The 25,698-nt window shown below is 36.2% G+C and overlaps 1 protein-coding gene across 1 annotated transcript; it reads right to left on the minus strand.

Annotated features, from left to right (window-relative positions):
* Positions 1-1,488: 1,488 nt before the first annotated feature.
* LOC102689810 (lactose-binding lectin l-2-like) lies at positions 1,489-8,055 on the minus strand. Its single transcript, XM_015354128.1, has 6 exons — positions 7,956-8,055; positions 7,619-7,689; positions 5,754-5,863; positions 4,705-4,833; positions 3,767-3,872; positions 1,489-1,750 (listed from the first exon to the last, which is right to left on the minus strand). The coding sequence occupies exons 2-6, from the start codon at positions 7,677-7,679 to the stop codon at positions 1,668-1,670; spliced, it is 489 nt and encodes a 162-aa protein (XP_015209614.1). The 5' UTR covers positions 7,680-7,689; positions 7,956-8,055; the 3' UTR covers positions 1,489-1,667.
* Between the last annotated feature and the right edge of the window lie 17,643 nt (positions 8,056-25,698).

Below are 25,698 nucleotides of genomic sequence, written 5' to 3' on the forward strand. Positions count from 1 at the left end.
GTGGATAAGATTATGTTGATTGGCTTGTACTATGATTTAATTGACTTGGATTTGTGTTTCAGTTGTGTTCTTAGGTTTCAGTTCACTTCAGGACCAGATGGGCTCAGCAGGGTCTGGGCTCAGCAGGGTCTTGTGATGGTAGGAGTTGTGGTTACTGTTTTTTAAGTATCAGTAATATTTTATTGCTCTCTTTTGTACTGTATATATACTGTATTAGCGTGGATATTAGCGTAAAACATCCCCGCACACATTGTTTGGTGTTTTAATCTAGATATGAAGAATGCTTTTATAGAACTTTGTAGATCTTTTATTGAGTGTTTCCCCTGCGTAGTATAATCCTAGCCTGTGAATGAAACTTACATTTTACACTTTTAAATATTTGCAGTCTGATTTTTATGGCATTTGTTTTTATAGAAAGCCCTGTGCACCTTCTTCTTCAGTACCCTCACCATCAGGTCAAAGCTCCCATAGGAACTGATTCTCAGACCAAAATTCAGTAGCTGGTTGTGTGTTCCTGATCAAGTTGTTGATCAATGTGACGTGGTCTTTCTTCCATCTTGTCTAGATTGACTGTCAATTCCCAGGTCTCTGCTATAGCACCTGTTCTCTCTCTCTCTTGAGAACTGGGGTTTGTTCTCTATGTTGGTGCATTACCATGAAAAGAAGGCCTCTGTGTGTTCACACAATAGTAAAGAAAGTGTTTATTGGGTTATGTAAAGACTTGTGGAACAGAACCCTATTAGGAAATGGGCGTGTAAATATTTTTTGTATACACAGTACATATATTATAATATTGACTATAATATTGACACCTGAAGAAGGCTCCACAGCCGAAATGTTGTGTTTTTTTTCTCTCTTCTTCTTTTTTTCAGCATGGAATAAACCTATTACTTTAGTTTTCTGTTTCATTCTTGATAAAAATATCAAGGTTACAAAAGAGAAGAGACCCTTCGGTCCATATAGCCCATTTGGTAAAACTGTAGCTGTCTCATGATCTCATGTTTTGCTTTTCCTCTTGTAAGGTGTAAATAGATCCTGGTATGAAATGGAGCAGGGCCATTCATCAGCCCATCTCTCAGTGCAGGTGAAAGAAACAAAACTGGAAGAAATGGTGAGAGATGTAACTATAAGCATCACTTTTCTTTAAGATGTCTAGAAGATGAAGAGATGATGTGTAATTTAAATAGTGATGGAAAGTTGAGCTCCCCTGTCCTGTTTTGCTCTTCCTTGTGCCAGCTGTGTACATTTTTGTGTTAGTTAGGATACCTCAAACTGTTTTATTTATTTTTGTAGATTCTTAAACTGCTGGACTTAAGGCATTAATTACGAAATACAACTAGTCAGTATTAAACTATGCCATTGGTAATACTAAAGGCAACCCTTGTGATAATTTATGTTATGTCTTATTTTATTCACTCATCTTATATAAAATCTACTGTTTTTTTAACTATTTCTGAAGGTATGGAAAAAGAGGAGGGCGACCTATACTTATTTTCAAATGCTTTCCAATTTGGTATGTTTTTTTATTTATGCATATTTTCAATCAAGCACAAACCAAAGAATTGTATGCTGTAAGTATGTATTAACAAAGAAATATCAGTTACAGATAATACAAGAACAAACCCCACAATTTGAGGAATTCCTTTACAGGGAAAAAATAGTCCCTCTTAGGCCAACACAGATTCTGGTCTCAAGGCACAGATAAAGGGGTATCTATTGTTGCATGCGATATCATTCCAGTTTAGTTGAGCTGAAAGACAAGAGGAAGAAACTAAACATGAGTACTTTTCTAAATAGCCTGAAGTAATTTTTTATCATTTCACATCACTGCACCAGTTGTAGCATCACACTCATGTTTAGGGAAAAAATAATTTCTGTCTTAGGTATCTTGGTTCAGAGCATGACTGTAGCACACAAGGAAGAAGAAGACTGATATGTTGCATACAAGATATATGCATACAAGATCCAGACTTCCCACTCAGAAGTCCAACACGAATGGTCCAAAAACCATTTCAATGTTCCCATTTCAGTCATCATCCAGGAGGTCCTAGGTGACCCCTTTCCCTTGAGAAATCAGGCCCCCAAATTAGATTCTGACCATAGTGAATCTTGCAACCACTCCCCCCGTCAGTCCACAATGGGAATGATTCTAAAGGACACATACCTATACTTACATCACTATTGCAAAACAGTACAGGTGCTACCTTTGTTTAATTGTTTAGGGTTATGTTTTGTAGTTTTGTCTTGTAGTCCAGTTTGTTGCAATAACTCTAAAACTCTAAAGGGCGCTCCGGCTCTTTTACTTCGGACCTGATTTTGTGCACCTGCCCCTTGTTCCAGCCTCCTTCCAGCTCCCCTTAAAAGCCAGACACCCACTCAGTTCGGGGCTCTGCATTAATTCCCGAATCTCGCGAGCCCGGGACCTGGAATCGCCTGGCTCTGTTATGGTTTTAAGTTTCTGTTTCTGTTCCTGTTCCCCCTGCCGGTTCCGACCTGGTTCCCATTTTTAACCATCAGTCTCGGATGGACCGCCCGGCTTTGGATCTTTTGCTTTCATCCTGGATTTCGCATTGGACTCTGTTTTGGATCGTTTGCCTCGGCCACACCTCCCCCGACCACCAGCACTCCATGGACACGCCCCCTTTTTAATCCCCTGCATGCCTTTTTTCCCTCGTGTATTCTCACTCAACCCCGGATTGTGTCATCCACATAGGGTCTTTTGTTACACTTTTGTAGTCTCTGTCCATTTAACAAACATTTGCTTTGCAAAATACTTGGATGATTTGGCTATTTAAGTTTCTGCACAACACAAAGGTCCTAGAGCTACATGAGGACCTGGGTCTTTTCAGGACACAGTGTTTTTGGGCACCAGCCTCAACTCTCATTCTTACAATGGTGTTCCAGCTGCTTCGACTGGCAAATCTCTGATGACTTTTGATTTCAGAAGATTCTTGTGCTTCATGCTGGCTCCTTCACAGATATTGGTTCTGAGCATTTTACATGTTTGGCCACTCCATGCCTCAGGTCAGCCCCACTGGCTAGCCTCAATGCCCCAAGCTTCATGTCACCTTTTTGCTGATAAGCGCTACTTTGCCTGGTCTACCTGGACCACTTGATCTTGGGAAGGCCTCCCGCACCCCCTGATGTGCTGCTAGGACATCCTAGTGATAGATGCGTCCACTACATGCCGGGTAGCCAAATATCTGTGGTATTAGTGTTTGCTGCCCACTTGATTATGCCCCATATCAAGCCAAGCATTACAGCATATCCTTTGTATTCTTGCAAAATCCTGTTGTAGATTGATGTCCACTCAGAATAAGCATCTAACCAGGGTGCTGGACATGGTGACAGATAACTCCAGCAATACAGACAAAGTCATTATTATGTTACCAAAATGCTTGGAAAGCAGGACAAGTGAGTTATTAATTGCTGATTAACATCTCTGGAATTATTCCAGTGCTATACAGATTATAATAGCTTTTAAAAACTTGACATACAGGGACGGATATGATTTCTAATTTGTCAATCTGTACATGCTCATGCTTTGCTTTTTATTGTGCTTAAAATTTGCAACCAGTCTTAGAGATCTTCATCTCATATTGCTATCTGAATATTGATTAATGTTTCTAATTTTTTTTTATTTTATCCCTGTCTTTTTTGGGAAAAAAACAATAGTCAAAAAGACTGTGTGGCTAAAAAGAATCGTGCCGTATTCTTAAATTATTCTGCCTTATACCTTATTCTTAAAAGAATTGAATATTATTACCCCAAAATGTGTGTATGCAGTTTTCTACTCCAGAGCTGTTGGGCTCAGTGGGATTCCACTTGGTGTAGTCCCATTTGGATCCATCACTCCAGAGCCATGTGCCCTCCTGCTCACACCACAGAGGACAGAATAATGGAAGGAAATAAATACATTAGTTAAAGTATATCTTAATTTCAGACATATTTTATATTGTAAGAGCTGTATATTGTAAGTGACTGTCACGCAAAGTCTTTTAGACAAGAGATGTTTTGAGTCTTACCAGACAAGTTCTGTTTTCCTTTGCTGACTGTCAGTCTTTGCATTCAATATGGCTAGGGCTTGATCTACTTCAATTAATTTTTACATCAATGTTACTGTATGTGCAAAGTTAATTACATGCAAATGTAATGCATGTAAAACATAGAACTCCTATGCAACATAGCTGATGTTGATCCACAGTGACCCTATAGATAGGGATATCAATTAATCAGTCAATCAGTTTATTTATGAAATACAATGAAATGTCTTTTCTGCGAGCTCACCAGGGGGGATTTGAAATCTACACTTTTAACTATACAGTATATCCAAATATTTTTGGGGGGTTTTCAGTGCTCACCAACATTTTTTTGTTGAAATGATAAAAATGATGTGTCATAATAAACTCCAAAGACGTAATCAACGGGTAGTTTCTTTAACCACAATGTTTCCAATAGTTTATTGATATAACTTATACTCTGTTAGAAACATAAACCATAACTATATAAATTTGAAAGTACTTTCTCTTAATTACAATCCTTCTCATGTCCTTTACAAGCTTATACTCTTACGGTTTGCTGTAAGAATATGGTCCAAAGAACCAAGCCACATTAATGCTGTTCTGTATACTATGAAAAGTAAACATACTGTACTGTGGTTCCTGTCTGTATCCTGGAGTTGTGTATCTGTGAGGAATACTATACCTTTTGGCAGTCACTACCTCCCAGCCATGCGGGATATGGTCTTTTAGACTTGATCAACTGCACCAAAAATGTATTCTCCTCTTCACTGTGCACTGAGGCCAGGTTTCCACCCAATCTGATACATTCCGTCTGGAAAAAAAGAGAGAGATGTCAGAGTGAGTGAGAGAGACTGTCATTTTGGATCACTATATCTACTGTATATAGAATCTACAGTCAAAACTTTTTCAGTGTTACAGTGATACTGCTAAGTGGACAACAACTCATGTTCAATTGCATGGCAGTCGTGGCAGTATTATTACTCCAGATTACTGGGGAAGACAGAGATTGCTTTGTATTATTAATCATACTGGAAAATCCTGGAATACAGTGTAAGAAAAATTGTCCAAGTAAGCCAATACAGGTACAGTAGTTCTTTGTTTGCATGGCAGATGCATTCCAAAAAGATGTCGCATAACCTGACTTAAAAAGCTATTTTAAATAAATGTACATGGGACAGGATGCATCCTGAATCCACTGGTTGTGTATGCACACCGCTTTCATCTTCCAGACAAAATTGTGTCGGCAATAAAAAACAAACAGACAAAATACTAGGATATACATCGTAGTTAATAATAAAGCATAGTAAAGTCACATCAAGGAATGTTATGTTACAATTATACAAAGCACTGGTAGACCTAATTTATAATGTCATGTTGCTCTGATATTCTTACTCTGGAACCAGTCCAAAGAGTTTTGAAACAAACTAATGTAAATGCAGTAAGTGTAGACATAATCTCTGACCTGAACAATTCTGTTCAATTGTACTGAATCTATTATTTAAATGCTGACCGATTTCATTTGATCACTGCAGTATCATTACACCCGAACTGAGTCTTAGAGACCAAGAACGAAGAAAGCAAGCTCTCATTTCTTGAAACCTATCATGTTGATAGGTCAATTTAAAACATTCTAAATCTATCCTCAATCTTTATGAAGATCCACTTCCCCAACACACAAACAAAGAAGGGAGAGCAGAGAGAGGTATAAGTTCAATTCAAAGCATTACTTACCTCAGCTTCGGCCCATGGCTTCTCTTGTGCAACATACTGGAAGCAACGGTTTCTGAAGCTCTCCCAGCCCGGGGGACAGGTGCCCTGGCACTGCTCTCCCTTCCCGTCCTCTTCAGAATTAGGGTCAAGCAAAGGTAACAAAATGGTAGAGTTGAATCAAACTACCTGACTTAAAATGCTATTTCACTTCAGCCAAATAGAAAAGAGATATCAAGAACCTTTCTAATGATACAATGAAAAATAAGTCACTATCAGTTTTTAAAAAAACATAAAACATTGTACAGCTTTTGTTTCCCCCCCTAAACAAAATGGAATAAGCACTGCTTCCTCTGCCCCCACCATATTGTTTGCAATCAAGATACAATGAGATATAATTTTGAAAAAAATATTTAAGAAATAAAAATCTTGAATGCTATCTAACAAATTAATATGCAATAGATGGTAGTGTCCAAAATCTAATTAAGGTGGAATAGAGATGTACAATAATTTGAATGAGATTAATTTCTTGCTGGCTGTCAGAAACCCCCCTCCCCTCCTTTTTACAAGAAAGAGACAAGGAGCTGCTTTAAGGGTGATGATGGGGTCAAGGGATGAGGATGAGAATTACAGTGAGTGTTCTACTTATAAACAGGTTAGCTGATATCAGAATTGTTCCAATACTTGTTCTTGCAATTGCATTTAAAGAAATCCCAACTATCAGTTTTCTTATCACTGATCTAACAGCAAAATGTGAAATACTTTCGGTTCCATCAATAAATCAATTCACCAGAGAATTGACCACAGACCACAGAAAACCTGTAAATAATTAAATCTGAGGTTTCTTTTATGATAGACAGTGATGCAGGTAAATGGTGGCATAATACAAGTATGGAACAAACAGGTTAATTGTACACTGAAAGTAGAAAGAAAACTGCAATATTTCTACTGGAAGGCTGTGTTAGAATGATACAGCAGGAATAGGAGGCCAAGGGGTAAGGGCAAAACCAGGAATGTGAGAATGGGTTTGAAAGGATAAGTGTTAGCAATTGTCAATGCTGAAGATATAGTAGTAGATAAATACCAGAATAGTAGCAGGAAGTCTTTAGAGTCAAGGATACGAAAAAAAGGCCCAGAATTCAAAATGCAATGGGCGGACAATAGTCAAAACCTGGTAGAAATAACACAACGGAGGCAATCAATCCAATAACCAAAAAGAGAAACAGAATCAGGAAATGGTACGCGCACTAGGGAGCTGCAGAAGAGAATCCGTAATAGTGAACAAAGGTAAGAAAAAAAGAGGAGGGTTTAAGTAGTGATTGGAGTGAAAGGTGATAGGAAGGTTAGCTGCAGTATGGGCGATTTTGTTTAAGTGAGTGTGCGTGGGAATGTTAAGGTGTTTGTGAGGGCATGTGGAATGCGTGACAGTGTGAGTATGTGCAGAATGTGTAACAGAAAGGGGGGTCTAAAAGGTGGGGAATATTGGAGTTGTATTGTGAAAGTGCATGGAGAAATGTAGTGTATCAGTCAGAAGTGGGGGAAGATTGAAACTTAGTTAAGTAATTTTTGTAAATTATAATGAAAATAATTGATTGAAGTACTACTTCATTTCAGGATAACACATTGCAAATACACAAAAAATGAGCTATTGTCACAATATTATATATTAAAAGAGCATTTAAATATGCAAACCTGTTTTAGTTAATAATCAAATACATTTTCATGAAGAGAGTCCCTACATGATTATTAATGATTTCTTAACATATACATTTTGAAAATTAAATATGTTTGTAGTAATATAGAGTGCTACTGAATTTATAGAGTAAAACTGATAGCTCATACTCATTCCAGTATTCATATTCTATAATACTCAGTACTGATCCACCTACCTGAATCCACAGTGAGTACAAGGACAAGACAGAGTAGTGCTGATGCAGGAAGATGGATCATGGTGACTCTTCTGCTCACAGAATAGATATGTTAATATTTGTGCAGTATATCATTTAAAGGCAACAATATTTATTTGTGTAGCTCTTAATACATTTATGGATTTAAAAAAATGCACATCTGCACCTTGTCTCATAAATTAATTCCTATTAATTCTAACTATTGAGATGGAGATGCAGTATGCAAGTTCTTCTACCAAGAGCAACAAAGATTCCCACACATTCAAATGGAAAACGGATAGATGGAGAGCATTCAGATGAGCAAGAATTTCTCTCTTACCTGTAAGAAGTGACTCAAAAGTTCTGCCTTTCAATGTTCAATACCTGGTACCCAGAGTTTCCTGTCCAGCTTTTATATCCAATTAAAAGAGGCTGGTGGCTCAGCAGTGGAACCTGCCTCTGAAATGGGCATACACACAAAATAAACATCCTTATTGATGTATCCTTGTAGCATAGTCACCTTAAGAAAATATTTGATATTTGTTTTATTAATCTTGGCCTTTGTCATGTAAAGATTTCTTTAAACTATTTACATAACATACATAGGTATGAACTAAAGTTCTCTCTTGATTAAATTTAAAAAGCATTTTTGCATGGAGGGTTACTGCAAATAAAGGCTGCTACACATTGCCCTTTTGAGTGCTAAACCTCAGTGTTGGATGAAGAGAGTTCCCTTCTTCTGTGTAGGAACCCAAAAAGAGAGTTTTCATTTAACATACAATTATTATTTATTATTAATAATAATTAACAACAACAACAACAACTATTATTATTATTATTATTATTATTATTATTATTATTATTATTATTGTTATTATTATTATTATTATTATTATCATTGATGCTTGCTCTTAAATTTAGTGTCATTGCTTAGATCTTTAGAGGAATGTATATTTTTTATAACAGAAAAATTCTCAAGTAATTTTTTTAAATCATGTTCATTTATCTGGTAATATTACTTTTTTGTAATTACTTGTGATTAAAGGTTGATTTCAACACTATGAAAGCTTCATCTAGTCAGTCTATTGACTCAATACTTTAAACTTCTTTTCATAGATACAATGAATTCTACATTGAAAACAATTAGTGAACTATGTACAGTACTTCCAAAAATGAATAAGCCTTTGTTACTTGTACCTGGCTCATGTATAAACTTATTTTTTAAAATAGATTAATATATTTTGAGTAAATATTAATATATACAGCTGGAGGGTATGTCATTAACCTTTCACATCTACAGTATTTGCACTGCTCAAGGCCTCATTACGATATTGTGGAAACATACTTTAGGAATCTCTTGTGTTTGCCAAGCTGCAGGTGGGCTTAGAGACATGTAAACACAGATTATCAAAGGGAATTTTCTAGTTTACTCTGGATATTTAAGTTAAATTATTAACTTTCTTATTTATTTTAAGGAAATTGGATTTTCTTTACTGTGAAATCCTTAGACAAAAAACATCTCTTATTTCTCTCCTGCATATACAGTGGTACATCTTTAAAGCAGGAAGATAGATCCCCATTTGCTTTTGGACATCCATATTACTACAAAGGAAGATGTAGTCCAGAGTCATATACTTTTCTTTAGGATGCAGGATTAGTTCTCTTTCACAGTTATAAAAGCATTTGTAGAATTTGTTGATATACTGTATCACCAGAACTGTACCAGAGAATATAAAGAACTCTCATGCCATTTCTCATATGACTCAGATGTTACCTACCACTCTGGTACATTTATAATTTGTTCTTTTTAACACTTTCACTTTCCTGATCCCCATAATTTGCAGGGGAAAATACTGTCACAATATAATAGTATTATATAATAGCTGCAGTGAAATGTGCGATACTGCATTGATTTCTTTGTTTTTTTTCATTGAAACATTCAAGACTGTTATTAGTTATGACAATTCCCTTATGTTTTATGTGAAAAATCTTTTAAGTGATGTAAAAGATTTAACAAATTCAAAGGATGTAGGTGTGAAAAAAGTTTTATGTCAAAGTTAAGACCACACGGATTCATAAAATCAATTAATACATAATTATGAGGCATATATTACATTGCAATTTTTGGATTTTTTGTTATAAATACTGCTCATGCAGATGTCAGCTCTGCATGCTTGTTGATTTTAGAAACACTGTTTGAACTATAGTCATGTGAGTTTGTGAAGTGTTGACATCAGTCATTCACATTGTCATGATCTGTAAACCTTATGATTTTTAAGCAAATTGGAAAAATAATTAGTACATTTTTATGGTGATAATAAGATTCCATATCCATCCAGTTCTACACAGATTATGTTATAAAGTTATACTTAGAAAGAATATATATTAATTTAATATCGAATAGTAAAATAAAGGAACATTTAGGCTTTGGAGTGTAATTAAAGGGAGTTTTCATTATTAAATGCAAAAGGTTATTTGGTAGCTCGCAAATTTTTGTTTTATATTTTTGTTCAACAGCATAAAAACTATACTGAAAAGGCATTTTTAATATGATGTGGCAAAAGTTTTCTGAGCTTGCTGTAATGTATGAATAACTGAATGCATAATTCATTCTTGAATAATAACATCATACAAATGTATATGCTATAAGAAAAAATGTTTTTGAACATTTTCTAATTGGTATTTAGTTATAATTAAACCCCATTTAAATTAGTACTTTTTTACTATGATCATCTTTTACCAAAAATGCATGAGCATTACGCACATCTCAGACAAATAAATACAGTGTTGAATTGAATTCTACCATTCATCTGCAACATGCTATGACGGAGAGTGTCATTTGCAGAAAGAAACCAGTTGCATATTTTTGCTTACACACATATTGCCTGTCTTTAAGTTTATCAAATTGTATGAACTAACTCTGAATGAATTTGTATATATGTTACATTTTATGTACATTTTGTACACTGCAGTCATGAAATGACCATGAAACCTACAGTACCATAACAAAACGAGTGATACTGTTTATTTTAATTAAAAAATAATGTATTTAAATCCTCATTATTATTCATTATCATTTTATAAGCATTTAGGCTACCTACAATTCAAGAAGATCTTAATTTCAGATAATGATATGAAATTTGTCACGATTGTAAACCCCGCCTCTAAAGGACGCTCCAGCTCTTCCTTGTTTACCCGATTTCCTGCACCTGCCTCCTGCTCCAGCCCCTTTCCCTTAAAAAGTCAGACCATTCCCATCATCTCCCACGATTCCAGGCTCAGCTTTGGAAGATGGATGCCTGCCTACCAGCGAGTCCAGGAGGGGCTGGATGGCACAGGCTTTGCAACGGTGTCCTGACCATCTCGGTCCTGGGATGGGAGCGCCTGGCCCCATTACCCTTTTGTATTCCCCCGACTCTTCGCTGGATCCCATTCTGGCTTTTAACTTCATCCTGTCTTCGTCAAGGATGGACCACCCAGCTCCGGACATTTGTATTCCAATAGATATTCTTACGGACTCCCTCCAGACTTTTTAGCCCTGGACACGCCTCCCCCCCCCTGAGCACCAGAGCACCTTGGACACACCCCCCAGGTCGTCTTCCAGCCCCTATCCTATCCTTTTTTCCCTGTGTTTGGCTCACTCCCCTCCGGATTCTGCCTGCATAGGGTCCTGAAAAATGCTTGGTGACAAAATTTCAGCTGTCCAGAAAATATATTTCAGAAAATCAGTTTTCTTTTTAACTGTTATCTGTCAAATTAAGCAAGTGTTAAGGGTTGATATATAACAGTCCACGGATGTCAACTGGTCAACTGGTGCCTTGTCACTAGTCACCAAGCGACTGTGATGAAATGCCTAGAAAAAGAATACTAGATGAAGCATGTGGAATGTTAATCAGGGGAAGACCTCATATTCATTGTACTATAAATTGTATTCATTAGACCTCATTTGGAATATCATGTTCAATTTTAGTTGCAAAACAAAAATGCAATTTTAGGGGGAGAACAAGAAAATATATGTATCTCTGCCATGAAGGGAGTGTCATTCCCGATTAAAATGAAGTGAATGGAACCCTATTAACCTGGTCCAGAGAAGAATGCATGGAAACTTCTTTCATGTATTAAAATTCTATATAAAAAGACTAAAGTTGGTGCCATTTTAACACCAGCGAACTAGCAATAGCAGAGCACACAGCTCACAGGTAGCTCATCTGTCAGTCATTCAAAAAGAATCACTGAAACCTATCTTGTGTTACTGTTGTGTACAGTATGAATTGAAATGGTAATAGTGCGATTTTTTTAAACCCTACTGTTACTGCAACACTGTTTTCCTTTACTTATTGTAAGTTTGTATACGATGATCGTTTCTATACCTGGAGATTTAATTTTCCACAGTAACAAACTAATTTATTTTCCTCGAGACAAAGAAGTTTCAAAGTTAACTCATTCAGATTAAACTTGTGTGATCACTGTGGTTTTTTGGGAATGATTAGCATTAGGTAAAATGACTTATTTGGAATATTTAATTCATACTTGTCTATGAGCTTGTGCTTATAAACTCCCACATTATAGCCCCAAAGGGATAAGGTGTATTGTAGTATGTACTACATTGTGTGTAGCAAAAGATTCTCCATTATGAGTGAGTGCTTTGAGTTTGTTCTACCTACATCTGTTGACTCAAGAAGAAACCAAACCGTGGAATGCAGTAAAGATTTCTTAAACTTGAAATATCAGTTGCTGAAAGATTCAGGAAAGATTCCCATCATACACAAAAACTGCCCACAGGATAATAAATAAAATTCCAGATTATTCCTTCCTGTTGCCCCCCATCTGTAACAGAAGAATAGCTCCTGTCAAGTTCCTGTTGCAAGAGTTTTTGTCTTCTGAGACAGAGGCATCCTCTTCTTATTTGCTGGAGCAAGGCATGTATTCACTGTTTTAAATAACAGTCAAAAACCATTCCTTCCAAAGGATGGTATCCAGGACATTGGACAGGTAAGCTTGATTCATGGCTGACACTACCCTGTCTTGGACATCAACAGGGAAGTAAGGAGGCCTAAACACTGGGGGTTACTAGGGTTGAAAGAAGAGTCAAATCTTGTCCACTGAGAGGTAGGATCCTGTGCTTAGCATAAAAAGAGTGTAAAAGAGAAAGTGAGAGAAACCATTGTTGGAGTCTTAGGAGGGTGGGTAGAATACCTAAGAATGGAAGAGATGAAGGAGATAGAGAAAAAGAAATTCCTGGTGCACAGTGAAAAGATAAATGGAAATGAGGGACAACAACACACCTTCACAGCAATGAGAAAGGGAAAGAGGCTTCATCCCCATTGTTTGTGAGGGCTGTTAAAAAGGAGCCCAGTCCCCAACACATACTGTACTGTAAATGCACTCAGGTATAGTCAATCACCTTCAGACTTCTGTCTGGCTGCTGTTAGGGAAAGGTGTATGCATAGGAGTAGGAGAAGGCAAGAAGACAAGATTGGACAGCTGAGTAGGACTCTCACTGTGGATAACATTAAAAAGACAGAAAGAAAAAGCAAAGAAAGGTAAGAGCAGACAATGACAACAGGGTCAATAGAGAGAGGATAGGTATTAGGAATGGGAATCTGTATCATTTGCTCTGACGTGTTCATTGCTAATAATTAAAGAAGCCTGTAAGGCTAAACTGTCCAGTTAGGCTGTCCAGACTCCTCATACCTTTGAAACAACATGCATGGTTGTTAGAGAAAGGATAGGCATTAAGAATGGGGTGGAACCTATATAATTAAAGAAGCCTGTAAGGCTAAACAAGACAAATATTCTCCCTCTGTTCATCCCAATGATACCGCCACTACCTGGAGCTTTCCTGCAATCATGATCAGACCCACTCTGTGCTGTGGTTTTCCCTTGTATCTTGGGGTTTTCTGTAAGCAATACTATTCCTTCTGGCAATCACTGCCAGGTCTTCTGGCAAACAGCAACAGTATGTGGGATATGATTTCTTGGACTTGATCAGCCCCACTAGAAATTTATGTTCCACTTCAATGTGCACTGAGGCCAGATTTCCTCTTAATCTGATGTAGTCCAGCCAGAACAGAAGGCTCTGTTTGAGAGGGATACTGCTTGAGATTTGTGTTCCCTGTACCTTGTAGCCATAGAACTCTGCAGGTGAAAAATACTTATCATAGATTTTACTGATTGGAGAAATGCACATTTCTTATTGATTGTTACATTTCTCATTAAAGATCAACACAGGCGTAAGTGGCACTCATGCATCACAAGACCAGCTGACTTTAAAAATGATAAGGAAATGGTGAAATGAGCTTTGACAAGGTGACTGCATAGTGTTTAAACTTTTATTACACTCTGTCTGTTTGTAAAATAACATTTCAAGTTAGTCATACATTATTTCAAAAGTCCTTAGGAGTTGATAAATACTGAACATCTCATCAAAGTCCTATTTCCCTCCCTTAACTTGTACTCCATTTCTCTTCATCCACTAGTTCCACGTTTGGATGGAATTAATTATAATTAATAATTAAGACCCATCACAAAGTAAACACCATAGTTATTTTCATTCCTACAGAGACAAAGCTAAATCAATTCTCTTATGATATCATCTTCCTTTATTGTAGCCCAGAATCTTTTCTGTCCCATTCATGTAGCATTGCCCCTCTTTCAAAATACAGTTGTGTATACAGCAGGGAAAATGGCAGCGGGGAATCTGCACATCACCAGGTTCTTTACAATAATGCCACATACTGTAAGACCCCACTGAGCTTGGAAAAGCAAGTGGTGAAAAATCCTTAGGCGTTTATGTTCACATATCATTTTTTTTCTAGACAATATCTGGATATATATTTTTGTGTCTACAATTTAAATTAGGATGTTATGTTTAAACTGTAATGCTCTAGTTTTTATGCACACTTACAGTATTTGCATTGTGTAGTTTCTGTTGTCACTATATAAATAAGATAGTGTCCATAGAAAAGCAGACAGGTGCATTACAGAGCTTAACAAAACCCTTCTACTCTGACACACTAAAGGATCTATGTGAACAATTATCACATGATTAAAGGATGAGTTTTGAACAATTTCTATATTAATTGTGGCCTGTGATGCTTTATGTAGACATTCTAATAATAACAGACCCTAAGAATTACTATAAGTAATTAAGTATAGATAAGTTTAGTGTATTTAAGGCACTTGCTACAAGGTCTTTACTAAATAGGTCATTTTCAGACTTAATTTTTCATTGAAAAAGTTAGTTATCTAAATCTGAGTCTATAAAATATTCCAAATATTTAAAAAAATGATACTGTGCTTCTGTGCTGCTGTGTTTATTTTCTCCTTTTCAGGTGTCTAAAATGCTATCTCTCCTCACAACTTGAGTAATCATTTCTTTCTGATCTCTTTGTTGTTCATTCTCCTCTTTTTATCCTTCTGTTTGAACTAGAATCTTCAGCATAGAACCATCTCTGACCATCTCCCAGTGTGTCCTGTCAGACTTGACTTCACAGTATATCCTCAATATTTTCCTTGTTTAATACACAATTTGCATCTTGAATTAGTCTGCTGATGTTGTAAAGCTTTTTTAGTTATTGCCATACTTCCTCCTTCCACTGGAGAGGAGTTCTGGTTCCTGATATTATACTGTAGTGTGTTTGTCAAGGACCTACTGTATATTCTTAACTGCTGTTAGTGTTTATTATTGCGGTATCATTTCAATTCACTATAAATCCAAACTGCATGTCAATGGAAATGGAATGTGTCATTCAGTCAAATAGAAAACAGTGAAATAGAGAGCAGTCGGGCAGCAGGTATTTCTCTTTTACCTGTAGGAAACAGACAAGTTTCTCGGTGTATTGATGGTCGAAAACCAGAGTCTGCTGCCCAGCTCTTATATCCAGATCGAGGAGGATACATGCTGTTGACAAGGCATACACACAAAATAAACAGCCTTAGTGGTTTGCTCTATTAGTGTACTCATTTGAAGAAAAAAATGTTTTTTCATCAGTCTTAAGATCTCTTCAAACTATTTACATATGAAAACTCTCCCTTAATTCAAATAGTGAAATTTTCCTCTTTAAATACTCTGGTCTGTCATGAGGTTTCTGTCACATAATTGCACATAATCATCTAGGTGGGTGCTGAAATTCAAAATTGAATCAAGCTGGTCCCTTCTTATATGTAAAGATGAAATGTTATATGGTGCTATATCAGTGCATGAAATGGTAATTTTATAATCATATTCTTTGGAAGCTTTCTTTAAATTAAAACAAAAAATGGTGCACTTCCACAAAAAATTATCATACAAATGAATGAAGCTCATTATAACAATTATATGAAGTACCATAGACTATAATGAACAATGTGTTAAAGCACATTCAGTCTTCCAGGTCTAGTAATACAGTAAATGCAGTAAAGAAAAATGTTCTAATGTTTAATTAACAATAATCCTTAATCTTTAATAAACAATTATGTTTAAAATCTGTAAAGTGTACAACAGGTCTTTTTCAGAATGACAAATCTAAAGTTATGTCTATGGCTGGTGTGCCTATTTCTTTCATGTGGTAATAATGTTTTTTTTTAATTATGCATATGTCTTGGCAGAATTTATTGAAATATTCCATATTCAAAAATTCCATATTCAAACAACATTGTCATGAAGAAAGATGATATCTTCTGATCAATGCAATGAATGTTGAACAGATTAAATCTATGAAATCTAAGACTATGAAGTCTTTTTTTGGAAACTGGTACTTGTGCAGGTGAATCATGCAAGCTTACTTACATAAATATTTGAAAGCTGTTTTTAGTGACCAGAAACACTAATTTCAAGTAGAATATTAAAAACTAGAATTCTGTTTTCTAGAGTATAATAAGCAGGAAGATACAGATTTTTAATTTCTTTGCATGCAATGGGTATAAAAATGGAGAATGTGCATATACTGTACTACAGAAAATATAGAACCATATACATATACAGTATAGTGTTTTAGTGCTTCTCCTGAAAGAAGTAGACTCTATAATACAGATGTACTTTCTTACAAAATGGTTGTCCTTGAAAATAGTATGCTGCTAGTCAAATTTGTTTGAGAAGCCACAACAATTGAGATGAATCACCCTACTCAAAGCAATTTATTTGCTACATACAGTATGATGCAGCTATGAAAACTAAGATTTTCTTTAAAGGGTGGCACAGTTGTGCAGTGCTTAACATTTCTGCCTAGCAGCTCTGAGGCTCTGGGTTCAATCAGAGCCTAAGGACCTGGGGTGCTATCTGTGGGTTTCCTCCAAGAGTCCAAAGATAAACTGGTAGGTTAATTGGCTTCTGGAAAAGTTGGCCCTGGTGTGAATGTGCCTGTGTCTGTGTGAGCCTTGTGATGGAGTGACAACCTGTCCAGGGTGTACTCCATCTTGTGCCTGGTGTTTGTAAGGATTAGCTCCTACTCTCCTGTGACAATGAGTTGTATGAAGCACTTTGAAAATGAATGAATGAGTGAATGAATGGATGTTCGTTCAATTTCACAAACCACTTAACTCAAAATAAGCTTCTACAAGTTACCCCAGATATTGTGAAAAGCAGCATCACTCAATATTTATTACAGGGATTAGATGTATTTTTTCCCTAAACCATAAACCCTTAAAGATTACTTTGCTCTTCCAAATTGAACAGCCAGGCAAGCACGAAACAGGTTAAGGACGCCATTGAAAAGTCTTTGTAACTCTGTAAAATTTTACAAATGTTGCTGTTTGCATAGTGCATTAATAATTTAAAATATGGGAAATATATAACTTATAACCAGCATATTGAAAATGTTACCATTTAAGTGTTGAATTAGCTCTCTGTTGTATTAAAAGTGATTATTTCCTCATTACTGGGTACATCCTCATATCCACCATTTTTCCATTCTAAAGATGAAACACTTTTCAGAGTGTCATAACCCAAGGTACACATTTTGAAAGAGGGTGGTGACTTTCTATACCCACTGTATATTGCAAAACTCTCCTGATTTTCCAAATCTATTTGAGTAAAGTTAATATCCCATGAAAACCACTATATCCTTATATAGTACAAACATTACAGTATGTCCCCAATCTTGTAATAAAAAATTGCATGAAATGGTAGACATGTCTTACTACTGATTTCTTACTCTGTCAGCACACCTTCTGCAGGAAATGCCTGTAGTTTATTTGTCACTTCAAATAATCCAAATGACATTAAATGAAAAAAAAAGAGAGAACCATTACTTATGCAACCATAATATGTTATGCTTATTTGGAAATTTTGAAACTGTACACACAGAATCAAAGGTTTACAATTTCACGAAGGCCGTCTATGAAGGAACAAGACAGAGATTAAGAGATCAATAAGACAGGATATTAATGGTATTGCTGGATACTTGTAAGCTTGATGCATTATTAAAGACAGCTACAACACATCAGCAGTTTTTTAATTACAAACTGCCAAAGCCAAATTATATATACACCAAAATAAACAGTTAATTCAATTTTTTAAAAAAAAAAACATAATTTTCCTGTGTATCTATCAGAGATGACATTAAGAGAAATTCTGCCTTACCTTAGGTATATGTTCAAATGAGCAATGAGAAAATCAAAAACATGCAAAGCTTAGTTTTACCTGTAGATCTTCTTTATTCAATGAATTTCTATTTTCTATTTAACTTCTCCTTTATAAAGTGATTCTTAATTTTTATATAGCATTGAATTAAAAAAAAACACTACAGCTAATATTTCAGTTTTGAAGATTAGGGTTATAGAAAGAGTATACTTTGGCCCTAGAGTTTTGAGAAGCCTCTACCCTCTTTAACCCTGTCTTTTTAAAAGTTTGAAGTTTCCTCTTGAAGGATACTTGGAGAACTAAATATCCCAAGATGCCTTGGGGAAAAGGGCCTGTTCATTTCCTGTCTAAATAGTCTCACCTGTGAGGGGTTAGTTGCATCCTTACTGACGTTCAAAAGGTGGCAAACACCAAGAAATGGTCTTTAGTTTGAAGACGATCTGAGAGCCAGATTGGTTTTTGGTCATGGGTTGTTTTGGATTCTAGAAAGGGCAACGTGAGTAATACTAAAGTTTAGTAGTTACTTTAAGATTCTACTTTCTTTTTTTTATTCCTCCTAAAAAGAGAGTTTGGCTCTGTTTTTATAAATGACTTCAGGCCTCAGTGCTTGATTGGCTTTTCTCTGTAGAACAGTGTTGAGATCCCAGCTGGTTGTGACCCACTAACCCTGAAAGCATCACAGTATTTGGTTTATTTTTGTGTAACTGCTACAGCTAGTTCTGAGTAAGCATGGGCATATACCCATCTAGAGTTCTTGCTTTTCACCTGTGGCTTGCTGGGATAGACTCTGGTTCCCCTGCAACCCTGTACTAGATAAAGCAGTTGAAATATATAGATGGGTTGAATGTTTTAGTTTACTTAATTACAGAAAAAAATGAGATGTATCAGGTATTGTTAATCATGTAGGTTCCTATTTTAATATGAAGTTCTAAAATTTGAGCATGAGAGTGTAACTTGGTTAATAATTCTCAAATAAGTGAATCAAGTAACATTATTCACTTTTACTGCTCCTATTGTTTTCTTTCCTAAAAAAGAATTCAGAATATCAAATACAGTATGTCAAACTTATCTTGCAGCAGAACATAGCAATGTCATATCAGTAAACTCCATACAGTATGTAATGATAGAAACACTACCCTTAGGAGGTGTTATTATGCTAACAATTAATTGAAATACCCGTTTCCATCACAAAGATGTTAGAATGCCTTTCCATTTACCACTGCATAGCTAATCTATAAAAGAATAATAATAATATATTAATTTATTTAGCTAGAGGACTTTCATCTTATTTTACTTAAGTCATATCAGAAAACTCCAAATTATATCTTATTTTGTAATTTTGCCCTTGTTTCCACCACCAAGCCTTAATCCGTTCCTTTAGAGGTTATTTCTAGACAACGTATTCAAGATTGAGCATACAGATGCACATAAAGCTTTTTTTGTATTTTGTAAATAAGTGTTTTCTGTGAATATTGTAATTTATGGGTAAATGAACAAGTAATAGGTTTTTTCCATGCTGAAAAAAGAAGAAAGAGAACACAATGTTTCGGCCGTGGAGCCTTCTTCAGGTGTGATCTTGCTGTCTCTCTCACACCTGAAGAAGGCTCCACGGCCGAAACGTTGTGTTCTCTTTCTTCTTTTTTCAGCATGGAATAAACCTATTACTTGTTCCTTTGCAGCCTACGCATGCTGACGCAGCTACCCACCTGAACTATTTATGGGTAAATGTTTAAACATCTGTGTATTTAAATGCATGGGGAGACCTGCTCACTTCCTATCCACAAGATGGCACAGTGGAATCAGGCCAGTGGCTGCCTGGTTAATGTAGTGGCAAGGCTTATTAATAATACAGGTATTAAGTTTGCTGCTCCCAGGCATTACATTACTATTTCCCAGGCATGATGTGGCCTGATGCTGGTTTTCACTCTGAAGGCAGGTGAGTGGAAATGGCTAACAAACAAGAAAGCATTTAAAATTTCCCTTTTGTCTACCTTTCCCCTGCAGCTACAATAGAAAACAAGTCTAATAGGTAAGTGCACAGTTTCTTCCTTTTTTACAGGGCTGCAACAAACACTGAAGGCCATGTGATGGAGCTCCATCACTCAGGATAATGTTTTACTCATGGTCTGCACGTAAATTTATAAGGTGTTGCATTCTAAAAATTTGTGATAATTTTCTAATGGCATTTGATGGAAATCAAATTGTGTAAGATGACTTAAATTAAAAAGGCTTTTAAATGTATTTTGGCCCCTGCTTTGTCCTTTATTTAATCTCAGGATATTTTAATCTCAAAGTTAATACCAAAAGTATACATGCATTATTCACATCAGCCATATAAACACGATGCTGCCATGAATTGTACCATTCGTAATCAGTCGCATGGAATAGTGAACATAAGAGGTGGTTGCATTTTGCCATATTGCCAGCATCCTTCTTATGTGTTAGACTGCATTAATATGACTGATATCAGGGACAATATACTATATATCAATAGATTACAAATTTATAAAACTAATTGTACATTTTATCAGCTGTTCCATTGCTTAGTGAATTCTCACATTTTTTGTTAATTCATGCACTGATCTCCTGTCTGTTTATAGAAAACTAGATACACTAACAATTTCTGATCTTAGTACTACAAAGATTGTTAAAAAATCCAATGGAGTTTGTAAATCATTAGCTAAAATATCAACTATGGTAAGAAATTAATACTTATAATGGGGAAAAAAAAAATTGGATTTAATTCCTTTTGAAGGGGTGGGTGGCAGTGCGGTAGTTAGCATGGCTGTTTTGCAGCTCTGGTGCCCAGTTCCTGGGGTATTACCTGCATTCGTTTTCACTCTTCTGCAAAGATGACTACAGGATCAGCTAATTTTATTCTGAAGTCAACTAAAATTGAACACAGGGTGTGACTAGTTTGTGATTTGGAAGGCAATTGATTACATCAGGGTTAGTTTACAGTTTCTACTAGTAAGGTGTTTTTATGAACCTATTCAATTAATTCTTCTGGGTTTTCATTTGTAATGACTTTTCAAAAGCTTATAGCATTTGTTTTTCAGCTGTAGGTTGTTACAAGATTAAAATAAAGGTAAAATCCTGACTTAATGTTTTGATTTCAGGCCGGTAGAAGATGTTTTAAACCTTCAGTAGGCAGAGGCATTACAGAGGAAACTCATTTTTTTAAAATCAGGGGTTGCCAAAAAGACAGTCAGAACTGATTTACCCACTACCTCACCACCAAAGTATTGAGCATTGAAGCAGTGCACCTAATCAGTGCTAACACTTCTTAAATTTGTTTACAAACATTTGTTCTGACTTTCGCAATGTTCATTTTTAACCTTTTCTAAACTGATGCTTGCATCCCAAAAAAAGGTTTCAAGAACTATTTTTTGTTAAGAAAATATGGAAAGATTAGTTATAAGATAAGGGAAGATTAATGTTAGCAGGCATTTTACAATGGGATAAATCAGTAGGCTTTGATTGTATGTAAATTAGCCACCAGCTGAATGATTTCTTTTCATTCAGTGGCAAGTAACAGTATGCATTATTGTACAGTACTGTAACTGGCAAGTATTTAGGAGTACGGTCTTTCCTTCCTCCTCTAATTTTTCTGGAATGTATTGGCAAGCTTTAACATGATTATTGAGAGAGTAGAGACTGACAGGGACGGAGGTTTGGTATGAAACATGCTACTTTTCCTAAGCAAATGTCTGCTTGTTGTGTTTCTGCCATTTTTTTTCTGTTTACTCAACTGAAATGTTGTTAGTTGTCTGTCTTCCTTTTATCTTTGGGATGTTCTTATCTATATTGAGATGTACACTGATAGCTGTTTCAGTTTTTTTTTTCTGAAATTAAAAAATAAATAACACTTCTTTAAACATACTGTATATTTGAACAAACAGAAGTTATGTAAGTACTTATAAACCACCAAGGCTGGGTGGGACCAGCAGGATTAACCCTCACACAAATTTGTTTTTCCTAAGTAGTCTTTATGCACAATTTAGAATAAAATGAAATCAATAAAATTTAATTTGAAATAAATTACTTCTCAATTATGTTACTGTCATCAACTTTTATACTAATGTCAACTGATTTAAATAAGTCTAAAATTAATATTTTAATTAATTCAAATTGTTTTGGTTTATTTTACACACAAAAGAGGAATATTATCTGATTGCTCAAATTTCTGAAAAAAAAATCATTTTTACAGCTTTTGTAAGAAAGATAGTAACAGTAGTTTTTGTAGTAGATGTTTGAATTTCTTTAATTATAGATAGATACTTTATTGATCCCGTGAGGGAAATTGCAGTGCAGCAGCAGCTTAACACAGACAACACAGCCACAGTGTAACGAATGATACAATACTAATAATAATACAATACATACAATATGTAAAATGTAAAAGAAAAATGTTGCCATCAGTTAGTAAAAATTCATTAAAATGCATGAGAGGTGACATTATGTAAATTGACAGGTGCAGCTATTATCTCCTGCTTCTCTCAGTTCTCTGACTACTTTGCAAGAGTAATTAAGAGGGAACCACTGTCACGATAGTAATCCCCCCTCTTAAGGGCGCTTCGGCTCTTTCACATTTTAGTTGATTTTGTGCACCTGCCTCCAATCCAGCCTCTCCTTATTTAAGCCAGGCGCTCTTGCAACTCCTGGTTCTGCATTGGAAGACAGACACCCCGAGGCCCACCTACCAGTACAACCAAGTCGCCCTACGTCCGTGGGTTGAGGGCATAGGCCTCCTATAGGCGTCCTGACTCTGCTGAGTCCGGGGCTCAGAGCGCCTAGCTGTGACATCCTGTTTTTATTCCCTGTCCCTATACCAGATCCCGTTTTGGGTTTTAACTGTCTGTTTTCATCGCGGATGGATCTACCGGATTTGGGCCTTAGACTTCACCCCGGCTTTCCTCTTGGACCCCCTTGTTTGCCATGGCCATGCCCCCCAAGCACCAGTTCACTGTTGTCACGCCCCCCTGTTCATCAACCTGCCCTGATCCTCATCCTTGTCTCCTACCCATTGTCCTTTTCCACTTACTTCTGGTTTATACCGTCTGCATAGGTACCTGAACTACTCATTGTAACAATGACTGCAATACAATAAATGTGCAGATTCCATTCCACTAGAAGTTTTTTAGTTTAAGTATACAGTATAGACATGCAGAAAAGAAATCTATAAAAATAAACAAGTTTAAGACCATACTAAAGTCTGTTCAGTTATTGTCTGTATTGTATCATTGTGGGTTTTACCCAGTCCTGTAAAGATTCAATGAGCACCAGAGGTTCTCTTTAAGGGAAAGCAACCACACTCTTTTTATGACAATGTTTTTGATTTATAATACTGTTACAGGTGTAAGTGACTAGAGTGTCTCTAGAGTTTAGATTAAGTTTGTGACATCTGGCAGTATAAACACTGCAAAGTAGAGAGGATGTTTGCTAAGATGTGGGGAACCCCTGATAAAAAAAAACAGTTGGTACTTTTTCCTTGGTGCAACTAGTTGATTACATTGCGGATAAACGATTAACAATGAGCAGTCCAGAAACACCATATGAGATCAAATTTACTGTAACAAGAAGAAGAGAGAAGATGAGACCACAAGAGAGGCAGGAGGAGTTGAAACTCGAAGCTTGCTCCAGGCAGAGCCCCTACTTCAGGGTCATCCAAACAAAACCTGACTAGAGCTAAGTATTTCAATGTTGCTACAGAGAGCTTGTTGTTTTGTTTTTAGGGAACTCGGGATTCCTGGGTAAAATACCTTGGTTAGAGACATCGTTCCTGCTTGTGGGTGCATTTTTAGAAAAGGGAGGTAAACTCCCATTTATTTTGTGGCTTCTGGGTTTGCAGACAGATTTAACTGCATGTTGAATTACATTTACCAAGAAGGCAGCTTCTCTTGCTGTGGCCCCTGTGGACATTTAAGAGTCTGATACTTAGTAGCACTCTAAGATTTTCTGGGTGATGATGATGGTAGGCCTCTGAAAAGCCCTTTGTACATACTATAAATATGGTAATGTGTTTTGTAGTGTTTCTTGTTTTTGGTGTTTTTCTCAGTAATTTCATGTTTTGATTCATATTGTATGTCTTCTGGTTTGATTTCACTTCTTCTGTGAGCAATTTTAACATTTTAATTTGTTTATATATAATGTATATTGTATAACAGTTCCTTGCAGTGTGATGTCATTAATTAGACATTTTTATTTTCTACACAAGTGTACTAGTGCTATCAAATGAGAGAATCCTCACACAGGGGAAGGAAAGAAATTTTACAGGCAAAAATTATTCCTAATACAAGACTTTCTTACTGGCTACCTGTGTATAAAATTGTACCAAAGCTGAGTGTGTTCAGCAATTAAAGGTGAAATCTGCACTTAGCTGTTTGCTAAGTGCTAGGCATTTCTAGGATTTGATGCTGATACCCAAGTGTTTACTTAGCTCTCATCTCCTCTTGTCTCAAGAGTGGTAATTAAATTCCCACTGAAAAGTACTTCCTCATATCCGTTTGTGGTGCATTGTAAAGGTATGTTAACAGACTTCAAAAAATAGCCATTGCAGTGATCAAACTCTGAAGGTGTTCAAATATTAGGTTAGTTCCAGTGGATGCAAAAAATCAAAATTTTACAAGAAAACCATCAAAGAAGCCTTTTATTCTGCCATGATCATTTGCAATAAGGAACATGTACTTCTAAATATAATGTGTTTTTTCTGTGCATAGAAACTGCCAATGGATAGATCAGCAACTTTAGTTCAATAAACGTGCTTACTTGGAGATCATAAAATAGATTTGCCAAATGTAACTCTTCAGATACTGAAAGCTGCAGGCATTTCATCTAAATTTTACAAAACTTTAGAAACTGTCCCTTAAGCCTACTTGTTAGTAAATGATCTCTCATGCATCTGTGCTGTTATGAGATGAATACACACCTGTGACTAAAGGGTGATGGATCAGGAGTGACTGTCAGCCTTGTATACTGTTCTCTGATTGTAGCCGTATTGGAGACATCAGCCTTAAACACATCATGAATACATATGAAGCAAAATAATCAGTCATCTGGTTTTACTGCACTAATGTGGTAAGACTGACATTCATTTAATTTTTATTTGTAGTAACTGCAATGTAGTTGCAGATCCTCCTTGATGGTAGAATAGGAGGGGAATCTGGACATTAACCCAACACAAAATAAGGGAGACTAAATTTCCTTTGTTACCAACCCCTGCCTTCTCTGTTGTCACTCTTCTGCATATTAAACTCCCCATCAAAATCACCACTCTAGTGAAAGCTTCTAAGCAGTTATCACTTACAGCATACCTATCCTCATCTGTTTGGAAGATGAGCTGCACAACGAAACCTGTACGGGAGAGATTTTTTTAAGTGGGAAAGCCGTTGCACTGGGGCAGTCCCACTGGTACGAGTCATCGTCATGACTGGAGACTTCCTCGGTTGCAGTGGATGGCCATGACACCAATCCATGCCTTGTCGTGCCCTTTGCTTTCCACGGAGCTTTGCAACAGTATAGT

This window comes from Lepisosteus oculatus, chromosome 6 (genome assembly GCF_040954835.1).
Source record: "Lepisosteus oculatus isolate fLepOcu1 chromosome 6, fLepOcu1.hap2, whole genome shotgun sequence".
Lineage (NCBI taxonomy): Eukaryota > Metazoa > Chordata > Actinopteri > Semionotiformes > Lepisosteidae > Lepisosteus > Lepisosteus oculatus.

Excerpts from the sequence above, each read along its gene's own strand:
- LOC102689810 (XM_015354128.1), bottom strand. The coding sequence starts at position 7,679 with ATGATCCATCTTCCTGCATCAGCACTACTCTGTCTTGTCCTTGTACTC. Across the intron at positions 5,864-7,618 it reads TGTACTCACTGTGGATTCAG|AGGACGGGAAGGGAGAGCAG; the intron begins GTAGGTGGATCA and ends CTAATTCTGAAG. Across the intron at positions 1,751-3,766 it reads CTGCATACACACATTTTGGG|CTCAACTAAACTGGAATGAT; the intron begins GTAATAATATTC and ends CTTGTCTTTCAG.